Source organism: Salmo trutta, chromosome 34 (assembly GCF_901001165.1).
Source record: "Salmo trutta chromosome 34, fSalTru1.1, whole genome shotgun sequence".
NCBI lineage: Eukaryota > Metazoa > Chordata > Actinopteri > Salmoniformes > Salmonidae > Salmo > Salmo trutta.
In genome coordinates, this window is record NC_042990.1 from 13226129 (window position 1) to 13239626 (window position 13498).

At 40.5% G+C, this 13498-nt stretch overlaps 1 protein-coding gene across 5 annotated transcripts in view; it reads left to right on the forward strand.

The window, feature by feature from the left end:
* The window catches only part of smad10a (SMAD family member 10a), a 41968-nt gene extending 41332 nt beyond the window's left edge, over positions 1-636 (forward strand). For all 5 annotated transcript variants that reach the window (XM_029731907.1, XM_029731909.1, XM_029731908.1 and 2 more), the window contains exon 12: positions 331-636. In XM_029731907.1, coding sequence (XP_029587767.1) covers positions 331-542 — 212 coding nt within the window. In that variant the 3' untranslated portion in view covers positions 543-636. The remainder of the gene's footprint in view (positions 1-330) is intronic.
* The last annotated feature ends 12862 nt before the right edge of the window (positions 637-13498 follow it).

Consider the following 13498-nt stretch of genomic DNA (forward strand, 5'->3'; position numbering starts at 1 on the left):
CTACCAGATGGTATGATAAATCACCTATAAAGAGACAAGTTTGTCTAACTAGCGCGAGTCGGTTTGGCTGCTTTTTTCTCTCCATCCATGCCACACACATAGACTGTCACACACACAGGCCCCTGCTCCTCTTCTGCCGCTTCCCCAAACACGTAGTGCGCAGCGCCTCTCTCCCGAGTCACACAAGCAATTCCACATGAAGTTTCCAAATAATTTTTGTTTTCTTTAAAAAACCTATATTTTGACTATCTGGATATCCGAGAGAAAAATCATGATATTTTTGAATAGTGCAATCATTGAAAATGCCCATCCCTAATACCTATCTTCCAGGTCTTTCTGCAGCAGCAGGGATAGGTGTGGACGACCTCCGGAGGCTGTGTATCCTGCGGCTGAGCTTTGTGAAGGGCTGGGGGCCCGACTACCCCCGGCAGAGCATCAAACATACCCCCTGTTGGGTGGAGGTACACCTGCACCGGGCTCTGCAGCTGCTGGACGAGGTACTACACACCATGCCCTTGGCCGACCCAGGACCCGCTAACTGAGTGGAAGGAAAGAGGATCGGTTAAAAATCCATACTGGGTTAAAAATGTACAATCACACACACACACACACACACACACACACACACACACACACACACACTCTGATTCCCCCTCTTGACGATACATATTTAAGCAATAAGGCCCGAGGAGGTGTGGTATATTGCCCATATATCACAAACCCCCGAGGTGCCTTATTGTTATTATAAACTGGTTATCAATGTAATTATAGCAGTAAAAATGTATGTTTTTGTCATACCCGTGGTATGCTGTCAGCCAATCAGCATTCAGTGCTCAAACCACCCAGTTTATAAAGACCGATACAGATTGATACATGCACATACAACCACATACATGTTTCCATTCTATTTAACGCACACAATGTAGAGCCACTCAAAGCCCCACAAAGGCTAACCTCAATCACTCCGTCACACACAGACACACACTCAAGCAGCCAACAATCACTGCACTCTCCTTAACCACTTGTACTGTCTCCCACACGCCCATGCAACCACTAACCAAACCTGTGGGCATGCAGATATAAAACTACTGATGTCCTGAACGTACTTTCCATGTTTTGTGAACATTCATTATTTTTTCATAGCACAAACACTACAAAGCAGCCTTGACCCCTGAATTACCTTTCATAGAGGTTCTTTATTATAGTATAAACAGGCAACTTTAGTAAATATGTATACTGAGTAATTTATGTTTATTATTCTATTCTCTACAGAAATAGATATGCACTGTAGAAATCTAGGGATGTTTTTCAGAGATCCAGTGTTCTGATATGATACAAGCACTTTGGTACTCCTCAAATGCACACACAATCTACACTTGCTTATTTCCTGCTTACATGCGCACACACACACACACACACAGACACACACACACACACACAGACACACACAGACACACACACACACACACACAGACACACACACACACACACAGACACACACACACAGACACACACACACACACACACACACACAACACACACACACACACACACACACACACACACACACACACACACACACATGTCAGAAATCCAGAGATGACCCAAACCCAGGAGGACTAAAGATCTTGACCTAAATAACTCATGAACAATATGACCTGGTCAAACACAAATCTCACAATACAAAATCAGATTTGGATTCCGATGTTAACCTAGAAGATGTACAGAGTTTTTGGTAAATCCAGACCAATAGAACATATGCTTTATATTGGTGATTAGAACCTGGGTCACAGAACCAAAATGTCTCAGAACTGTGAAGAACACCAGAGTGATGGAACCAGGGTCCTAATTCATCTAGCCAGCCATCCTTTTGTCATCTCTGTGTGTGTGTTGTGTTCTCCTGTGTGTGGATCTCAACTCAAATAGTTAGTCATTCTTATCTTGTTAGCCCTATAATAACATAGGGCACTTTTCTCAAGCTAATTTATTTTCTTACCAAAAGACGAAAAAAGCCAAAAAAATGTAAGCTTTAAAATAGTGGTGTGGGTATTTGTGATGAAGCAGTACAGTGTATGTAACCAAACAGTTTGCCATACGGCGGAACTCACCAAAGCCAGAATACCTCATGGTAACAGTGTAAACCCACAGTTTGTCTTTCAACCAAAACCTCAGACGCTCAGCATTTTCTCTTGTAAGTTCCACCTTAAGGCGTCCGCATGCTTCCCAGCCGAAACAATTTAGAAGAGTTTGTGCATTTATTATGACAACATTTTGTGAGGTTTTTGTTTGTTTTGGACTTCGGTAAAGAGTTTTTTCAGCTGTTCGGGAACACAAATGTTTTTCTCGAGGCCAGCCGACGTTCGGGAGCCGACGTCTACGCCCCTTCGTCCGTAATTAGTCAACTGTGGGGGATTCTTCAATAAAGTCTTTGGGTGTGTTTGTAAATTGCCTTCAGTGTGTCAGAGTGCGCTCTGGGTCGTTCGTAAATTCAGAGCATTGTCAGATTGTCTGTTCTAAATTCAGAGCATTTCGCTCTCGGAGCGTTCAGAGCGCACACTGGATGCTCTGGCTGACGAGTAGAGTTGATCCGAGTGTTCTGACCTCAACGGCAGTCAAGCACCCAAGCTAACTGGCTAAAGTTGATTAGTTTGCTAGCTACTTGCAGACACAAATGAGAGAACACGTCCCTCTGACCATTTTACTCGCCCTAGCAGAGCTGGTTAGGCTGTTTTCATGTTATCTAGAGCATTAGTGACTTTAACTGTGCTGCTGGCAACAATTAAATTCAGTTTTTTTGCAGATGTTTACTGATACTGGTCATATTCATTGGTTGTTGCACATTTGTAAATTCATCAGTTGTTCTGTGCTCTGGCACACTCAGACAAGAGTGCTCTGAAATCGGAGTAAATAGCCAGAGTAACTCACTGAGTGGTTGTCACTCAGTGAGAGACGACTTGTTTTCATGCAAAGTGTTTCATTGAGAAATACTGCACCTTAGTTAGATGTAAAATTACGCGACTAAGATCACCCCTGCAAAAACGTCAAAATGAATGACAGATTTCTTGAGTTATCTTAGATTCATTCTGACTTTTGAGGAAGTGTATACTGGACAAACAGTACTATTGACACTTTTTTCTCGTTTTTCAAGGGAGTATGCGAGCACACTCTTTCGGTTCGCCTAGCCGACTTTGGCTAGCCGTCAGCCGAACTGAAGCATGCTGATGCCTTTACAGCCTCATATCACACTATGCCTTTCACCAAATCAATATAAGATGGAATATGGAGTGGACCCACAATGAAGCCTTGGGGAACACCAAGACATGATCCAGGAAGTAATACAGTAGTTATTAGGCTTTAAAAGTTGAAATCCAGTGACTCGTGGGAATAATCTTTTGAGAAGAGACCCAACACAACTTGTAAAAATATAATTGTAATAGGATGCCCCAACTTTGGATACAATGATTCATTCTCAGTCAGTTTAAATTAGGTCATAATAATATCACTTATACTGTGACAAAACATTAAGAACACCTTCCTAATATTTAGTTGCAACCCCCCCTTTTTTTGCCCTCAGAACAGCCTTAACTCGTAAGGACATAAGCTCTACAAGGTGTCAAAAGTGTTCCACAGAGATGCTGGCCCATATTGATTCCAATGCTTCCCTCAGTTGTGTCAAGTTGACTTGATGTCTTTTGGGTGGTGGACCATTATTGATATGCACAGTAAACTGCAGGTGTCCTTAATGTTTTGTACACTCAGTGTAGGTCACTTTGGATAAACATAAAATGTATCTTTGGAATGAAAGATGACTTTCCTTTGCATTCATTTCAATCAGGTACCCTAGTTTTGGTAACGATCAACCAAGCCAACTGAAGTGAAGTTATGACCGATGTTCTAACATTGATGCATAATACGACATGCAAGCTAATCATTTAAGACAGCAGCCAGAAGTAGGCTAGGCTTCATGATTTTGCGTTGAAAAACCTGGACTGAATGCAAACCTTCACTCTATCCAGGGGCAGGAACATGAGTGCTTTTATTGGCTCCTTCCTGTGCTCTGGTGCATTTGATACATGTGCCTTTCCGTTCTCCAAGTCAGGCTGTTTAGGGATGTACTTCACAGATGCTAGGGTTTATGTCGTTCATAAGTGGGACATCTCCAAAGCATGACCATTTCCTCCAGTTGGAGTGTGATTTCTACTAAGCCTACATGTTGGCAACATACCCTATGCTCAAGGTCAAAAAGGTCAATTCTTTCCCCCATAGTTATCAAATCAGAGGTGTCCATTTATAATCACTGTTTGTGATTTGTGCTTTTAGTTTTAGTCAAAGTAGATGACACCCCTCACAGTGGATTGTAACACAGACAATACTTTGTCTTCCTTTGTCTGTAGATATACAGTACCATGATATATGGGTTGTCATCGCGATAGGTTTATCCCTTTTGTTGAGTGTGTTGGTTGGGTGGGAAATGGAAAATAACACAGCTCAAGTGCTTTGTACACGTCACTGAGTTGCTGATCAATTTGGGCAATGCAGCAATAGGAAGTGAGACGTGTTGAGCTCAACAGCCTTTGAGTTAGATTGAGCACAACATATAGTGGTTCCCTCAGGTACTGTGTTACAGCCCCATTGTAGGTGTTATTACATAACACTATTATTGCATCAGGCTGGTATTGGATTAATACCGTTTGACAGTTGTAACACAACTATCCATATAGCCCTTCTGGTGTTATTTAGCCTTACTGAAATATTATGTTACTAAGGTGTCTAATGGAATTGGAAAACTTGCTGCCCTTTGAAACTGTGCATGCACTCCACACACCTATGTCACAATTTATTTCATTATTTGTCACTTAGGCTCCACGTGTCTGGGAGTGTTACGTATTCAGGGATGAAGAGAGGTTTAAAACTATTGTTGCTCCATCTATGGCTCTGCTTATCATAGTGCTATATCTACCCAACTACATCTCCGCTCAACCAATGCTTTAACCATTGAGAATAGGGTTGCAAAGCTACCAGTAGCTTACCAAAGTTACCAGAATCCTTAGTAATTTTGGTAATTCAACTTCGGTCATTTATACTTGAATAACTTTTAAAAAATGTATTCATATATAGTATTCCTGTTTTTTTTTATATATCTGTGTCCATATTGTCCATGAGTTTCTAGTATATAGACCATACGGTTCAAGAGAAAATAGTCTTATTAATGAAAAAATCATGTAATCAACAATGGCATTATTTAGATATAACTCTGCAACTCCTCCAACTATTGACTTTATTTTTTACAACTGCCACCAGTTTGATGCCAAAACTTTGACAACAAATACATGTTAACATTGTAAAAAAAAAATATATATATATATACACTACCAGTAAAAAGTTTTAGAACACCTACTCATTCAAGGGTTTTTCTTTATTTTTTACTATTTTCTACATTGTAGAATAATTGTGAAGACATCAAAACTATTAAATAACAAATATGGAATCATGTAGTAACCAAAAAAGTGTTAAACGCATGAAAATATATTTTATATTGTAACGGCTGTCTTCGTGTATGGATGACCAAAACGCAGACGGGATATGAATGCTCATCTTTATATTTAATTAGAATAAAGTGACCACAGAAAACAAGAAAACGAAGAACGGCAGGTGACAGTTTCACAGGCTATAACGAATACTAGCAGTGCAAAATCAACAACCCACAAACCCCAGGTGAAAAACACACTCCTAATATATGACTCCCAATCAGGAACAACGATAACCAGCTGTTCCTGATCGGGAGCCACACAGACTTACAAAGAAACAGACATACTAGAAAAACCATACAACACAACCCTACTGCCACGTCCTGACCAAAATCTAATACAATTACTCCCTCTGCTGGTCAGGACGTGACATATATTTGAGATACTCAAATAGCCACCCTTTGCCTTGATGATAGCTTTGCACACTCTTGGCATTCTCTCAAACAGCTTCACATGGAATGCCTTTCCAAAGGTCTTCAAGGAGTTCCCACATATGCTGAGCACTTGTTGGCTGCTTTTCCTTCACTCTGCGGTCCAACTCATCCCAAACCATCTCAATTGGTTGAGGTCGGGGGATTGTAGAGGCCAGGTCATCTGATGCAGCTCTCCATCACTCTCCTTCTTGGTAAAATAGCTCTTACACAGCCTGGAGGTGTGTTGGGTCATTGTCCTGTTGAAAAACAAATGATAGTCCCACTAAGCCCAAAGCAGATGGGATGGCGTATCACTGCAGAATGCTGTGGTAGCCATGCTGGTTAAGTGTGCCTTGAATTCTAAATAAATCACCGACAGTGTCACCAGCAAAGCACCCCCCCACCATAACACGTCCTCCTCCATGCCTTACAGTGGGAAATACACATGCGGAGATCATCCGTTCACCCACACCGCGTCTCAAAGACATGGCGGTTGGAACCAAAAATCTCCAATTTGGACTCCAGACCAAAGAACAAATTTCCACCGGTCTAATGTCCATTGATCGTGTTTCTTGGCCTAAGCAAGTCTCTTCTTCTTATTGGTGTCCTTTAGTAGTGGTTTCTTTGCAGCAATTCTACCATGAAAGCCTGATTCACACAGTCTCCTCTGAGCAGTTGATGTTGAGATGTGTCTGTTACTTGAACTCTGTGAAGCATTTATTTGGGCTGCAATTTCTGAAGCTGGTAAACTCTAATGAACTTATCATATGCAGCAGAGGTAACTCTGGGTCTTCCATTCCCATGGCGGTCCTCATGAGAGCCAGTTTCATCATAGCACTTGATGGTTTTTGTGACTGCACTTGGAAGAAACATTCAAAGTTATTGACATTTTCTGTATTGACTGACCTTCCCAGAGTCGCCTCTTCACTTTTGACATTGAGACTGGGGTTTTGCGGGTACTATTTAATGAAGCTGCCAGTTGATGACTTGTGAGGCGTCTGTTTCTCAAACTAGACACTAATGTACTTGTCCTCTTGCTCAGTTGTGCACCGGAGCCTCCCACTCCTCTTTCAATTCTCGTTAGAGCCAGTTTACGCTGTTCTGTGAAGGGAGTAGTACACAGCGTTGCACGAGATCTTCAGTTTCTTGGCAATTTCTCGCATGGAATAGCCATCATTTCTCAGAACAAGAATAGACTGACGAGTTTCAGAAGAAAGGTCTTTGTTTCTGGCCGTTTTGAGCCTGTAATCGAACCCACAAATGCTGATGCTCCAGATACTCAACTAGTCTAAAGAAGGACCGTTTTATTGCTTCTTTAATCACAACAACAGTTTTCAGCTTTGCTAACATAATTGCAAAAGGGTTTTCTAATGATCAATTAGCCTTTTAAAATTATAAACTTGGATTAGCTGACACAACGTGCCATTGGAACACAGGAGCGATGGTTGCTGATTATGGGCCTCTGTACACCTATGTAGATATTCCATTAAAAATCAGCCATTTCCAGCTACAATAGTCATTTACAACATTAACAATGTCTACACTGTATTTCAGACCAATTTGATGTTATTTTAATGGACAAACAAAGTAGCTTTTCTTTCAAAATCAAGGACATTTCTAAGTGACCTCAAACTTTTGAACGGTAGTGTATATTTATACATGTAAATATATTTCATGCTGAAACCATTATTATAGTTAGGATAATGTTTTACAGATTATATTTTACATGTGATAAGGCTGCACAGAGGGCCAGAGATAAATACAGACACCTGTGATAATCTGAGTGACTCAAAAGGGCCACCTGATATCTTGTGATAGATTACATACAATCATTGAAAGATACCAAAATGTGGGTAGTTTACTAGTAAACTGAAGGTCTCCAGTAATATACCCACCCTTTGCAACCCTAATTGAGACCCATGCCATGTTCCTCTGCATTTGACCACATTCAAACTGATACCTGTCACAAAAGAGAATGTGAGTGAGATGACGGTCACTCAACAGGAATCATACATCATTCCATAAATAAATGAACTATTTCGTTTTAAAACAGAAAATATATAGAGAATATGTTGTCAAGTGTGAAATGACTCAATTTGGCTATTTTATGGATATTGTTATTTCTATTATTGTAGCAATTGTAATTATTTTATTGTAAAAAAACGTGCTGCTCTTGTAATGTTGACTGTACACCCAAGTGAAATAAAAATACAGCATTGTAATTTTAATACAAACTTTGTTTTGTCATGTATTGACACTGTTTAAATGACTTTTCATGTTAATTTAGTTACAATATTCAGGTTCTTCATGTCCTGTGGAATGGAATTAGTAGTTTCTTCTCACAGCCACAGTGTCTCCGGCTTTGAGGAGAGACTATTATTCTAGTGGCCATAGGCTTGCTACTGTTCAGGTTGAACACTGGAGGGCATTCTCTCTCCATCCAGCCATACCCATTCCCCTTTTAGTAGTAGCAGGAACTGATGACAGACTGGGAAAAACACACCATATGTATCCTTCAGTTACTAGGGTATCCATCATTAACTGAGTTTATGCATTGGGAATAGATTTTACATTCTATTCATCCTATTGACTTTTTAGTATAGCCTTTTCTATATTCTGTTCCAAACAACTATACATAACCTAGGCACTTCATGTCCACATTATCTTAGAGTAGAATGTTTTATATTGTGTAACTAAATTGTGATACTGTTATGGCATACAATTCAAAGTAATGTCCAACATAAGGACTTCATAACTATTGGGTTCTAACTTGAAATATACTTATTCCTATCACTATATAAGAACGCACTGATTACGTTACGTTTGATAACTATGTTCTGTGTCAATGAAGGGTGAATAAGGAATGTGTATGAAAAGTTACTGAGGGAGGCAAAGGGCAACAGTCTCTGATAAGGCAGGTCTGATACAGAACTAGGGGGGAGCGAGGAATTTGGCCCGAGGTCAAGTCAACAGATGAAGTGAGAAGAAACCTCTGGGAGGGGGGCCAGAGGGGCCCACCCCAACAACCGTCCTACTACAGTCCTATCTCACACGCATACACTTCCACGCCCACGAAGGTTCTAGCATCAGGCAGGGCCATGACTACACTAGCGAGAGGAACCAATTAAATTCCTGCATAGCAACAGAGATGTATTGGCTGTCTAGATGTGTAAAGAGTTGTAGGAGGTTATAAATATATGTGCTTGTATAATCATACCTTGTCTTTGCAGCTGTATGACCCAATGGGATGAATAAACTTGGCTTGAACTTTTGCAAGTCGTCCATTTTAGGTATTACTATTTGTTCTGAACCTAACATAACCCATACATATTGCATTCATGAGCACAGACATGAATGCACACCATTGGCGCGTACAGACACACACAAAAGGGAGGGAAGTTGTGTATCAAGGCTTGTGATTTTAGTTGTTATGACTTGCTTGTGTGTGTTTGTGCATGTTCATACTCTTCCTCATTGTTGACTGTTGTTCACATTGAAGAGAACCTGCACACCGGGAGTGTTTCTCAAAATGCATACTACCGCGCTCTGAGCACGCAAATTGGAGCACGGGAGGGTCGGAGTATGAGACCAAAATTAAGTATGCCAAACGGAGGGCACTTCTTGAATGCGTACTCCATTTGTACATATTTAAAAGCATGCATCGATGCAGGCTTCAATGGAAAGTATGCAAAGAAATATGAAAAATACGATGCAGAATGTATTGAAATGAATGGTGGCCATTATTTGAGCTGAAGCGAGAGAAAATACACTCCAACTTCGGAATGAAATGTTGCCTATTCACATCTCATATGTTGTCTGACGACAATATTTTATCTTGATACGTTAATAAATACATGCTGTGTTAATTTTTGCATGTTTACCTGCCTATGTACCGTAGATCGCAAGCCCATAATTAGTAAATTGGGCTAACTCGCTAGCTACTACTGTTAGCTAGCCACGAAGAATTGACATCTATCTTGCATACTATTAGTTTTAGGTCATTTTGCCTGTTAACCTATTTGGTTAGCTTCATTATTACGATTCACAACGGGTGGGTCTAACCCTGAATGCTGATTGGTTAAACCACATTCCAGCCAATGTCTATTCCACAAATTACCACCGGCTAAATCTATGATGTTAAAATGCCTATTTCCTCTGGTCCATCTGACTGTGCAATCCACTGTCTCATCAGACCAGCCAGGCAATTTATAAACTTGATCTCCACTATAAAAAGCATTTATACATTATCTCACATTTCTTTTAGTCTAACATCTAGTTTTCAACAGCGGAGATTTGTATAAAACTTGCTGTCGGTCTCCGACATTTGTAACAGTGTTTCAATAATCAAATCCGAAATCCTGCTGTCCCATAGTAATGAACGTGTCGGGGTTTGGGACGAGACAGACAGACAGTCAGGCAGCGTTTCCCAGCCAGTCTAAATCATGAATCGGCTGGCATAATTTTTATGGAAATATACAAAGAAATGTCAATTGAAAGAAGATTAAACAAAACAAAGTGCAGCTAGTTTGCAGTCTTTCCAGCTTCAGTTTGAAGTGATTGTGTTAACTGTGTTGTTGGCTAGCTCCTCTGAACAACAGTGTCCTGACGAGAGGACATTTCTATGCCAAGGGTAATCGCGCCTCATTAGCTCATTGTTATGGATGTGTCCAAATAAATGTCACTAGAAAACAGCTTAAACAAATGGAGCTACTGTTGTTATTCTGTCTGCACTTTTTGACGTGACTGTAAATTAGCCGTTGGCTAGCTAGCAAGCAAGGGATAAGAACGTTGCCAGCCAGAATGGCAATGCAACATTTAGAATGAACAACTGGGTCGCGTCCATAGATACAGAACAAAAAGACTGAACGACTGGGTCGCGTCTCTGGCAACCGAAACAATAGAACAAAATACCAGCCAGCTTAGGTAGTAACACTAGATTTGTGTTGGGACTATATCTTGTGGAAGGATGAGATAGTATGAATATATTCAGCAAAATAACATGTTTAATGAAATTATATCAATCATTATTTGAACATGTTGGTAACCTGTTGTATAAAAGTGATAATGCCATCGAAGCCGGTGTTTGGAGGATATTTTGGCACGACTTCATCTCAGGCCTAACAACACCCATGCCAATATTCCTCCAAACACTGGCTTCTCGGGCATTATCACTTAAGCAGAGATTAAGTGTGAGGTAATACAGTAGGGGAAGTGCTTCTCAAATGTAATGTTTTATGCATTCTCCATACTCTTGTCCTCACAAGAACGTACTCAAGAGAACATCCTCGGAGAATGCACTCGGAGCATGAGAGTGTGGTGATGTTAATTTAAATGGATTATTCAAGAGGTGGGCTTATTTGGGACACCCATGGGCTTAAAGGGTACATTCAGTACCCATTAAGCCCAGTCTGGACTTTTCACATATTTTATCAAATATTTGTCTTAATATTTGTTCTTGTCATTCTGATTGTCTCCACCCCTTTCCAGGTGTCGCCCATCTTTCCCATTATCCCCTTTGTATTTATACCTGTGTTCTCTGTTTGTCTGTTGCCAGTTCATCTTGTCTGTCAAGTCAACCAGCGGTTTTGTGTCTCAGCTCCTGCTTTTCCGAGTCTCTCTTTTTCTCGCCCTTCTGGTTTTGACCCTTGCCTGTCCTGACTCTGAGCCCGCCTGCCTGACCAGTCTGCCTGTCCCTGAGCCTGCCTGCCGACCTGTACCTTTGCCCCACCTCTGGGTTATTGACCTCTGCCTACCCTGACCCTGCCTGCCGTCCAGTACCGTTGCCTGCCCCTGTGGTTTTCTGACCCCTGCCAGCCTTGACCTGTCTATTGCCTGCCCCTGTTGGATTATTAAACAATTGTTAATTCGACGTTGTCTCCTTCTGGGTCTCACCTTCATACCTGATAGTTAGAAATGTCAACTTAGATTTTGTTGGGCTTAATAGGTACAATTACCCTAGCCTGTCAATTATGATGATTTAGTAGCATGTTTATTTGCAGACAATTACTTTGCCAAATTATGCCTATATCGAGGCTACTCTTCTGCTAAAATAAAGTTATTGAAGACCAACTGTTTATTACCACATTGTAAATGAAAGTGATATGGAATGCAGCAACATGTGGTAGACCATTTTTTTTTATATCATTATAAAACAAAGCACTTTGCATACGTTTCTTTGGTTAAGATAACGACTTCCAAATAATAAGAAATTACTCTCCCTACCACATCAGACATTGTTTCTACAATTAAGTACAATATGCCACAGTAGACATACTGGCCTTGTAGAAATATTAAGGTTTACTATTGAGTGTTATTGCGTTGTTCTACAAATAAATAGATAATCTCCGCTCTCAACACAACATAGGAAATGTTACTTTTCAATACCGGCCTAACCACGAACACCATTTAAAAAAAAAAGAAGATAATTTGTGCAACTTTAAATAACTTTATTAGAATAAATTATAATTTGATTCAAAATTCAACACAATCGCAATTGAATGTCAAATGTGTAGCTTACAGTTCAAGAATGTTTACTTTTCCCCTCTTGATAAGAAATGACCATGTTTTATTAGTACAAGTAAGATTATAGGCCCTTCACTCAAATGTGCTCTTTGTCACCTTGGGCCAAATGGCCCAAAACACAAGTCTATTTTAAGGGCTAGTCAGCCCTCCCCTTGTTTAGGACAAAATGTATGTTTTTGCAGACATGACTGTAATATACTATAGTATTCACTGTAGTGTTTTTGTTGACTTTACTGTAGTGTTTTTGCATATGTAACCAATGTGAAATGGCTAGTTAGTTAGCGGTGATGCGCGCTAATAGCGTTTCAATCAGTGACGTCACTTGCTCTGAGACCTGAAGTAGGGTTTCCCCTTGCGTTGCAAGGGCCGCGGCTTTTATGGCGCGATGGGTAACGATGCTTCGGTGGGTGTCAGTTGTTGATGTGTGCAAGGGTCCCTGGTTCGAGCCCAGGTTGGGGCGAAGAGAGGGACGGAACCTACACTGTTACACATACACAACTAATTACTATAGTTTTCACAATAAAGTTTTGCGGACATATACTGTAATATTCTCTGTAGTGTTTTTGCAGACATAACTATTATTTACTGTAGTATATTGTAGTAACACCTGCCGACTAGGGTTGAGTTGAGTTTATTTTTATTTTTACAGGGACAGTGCACATTAATCAACGTTTCAGTAAAAGTGCAGATTTTAGCCAGCCGGCTAATTTTCAACCGCAGTCGCTGGGCAGGTTATTAAAAACAATTACAATACAGACAAACAATGAGAAGTGAGCACATGCCGAGCAGCATAGAACAAGCAACAAGTAGCACACAGACAGACCAATAGCACAAAAAGCAACAAAAGAAAATACATTAAAAAGCAACAGTGTTTCCCCACCTACAGACAACATGGAAAGCGGCAATACACAGCTAGGGATTATGTTCACAAGTCTGATTAACCTTTAGCCATGTCTTCATGTTTTTTGTGAAGGTGCGATTGGTGGTGCTGTTACGTGTGTCTGATGGCAGTGTGTTCCAGACATGGGAAGCTCT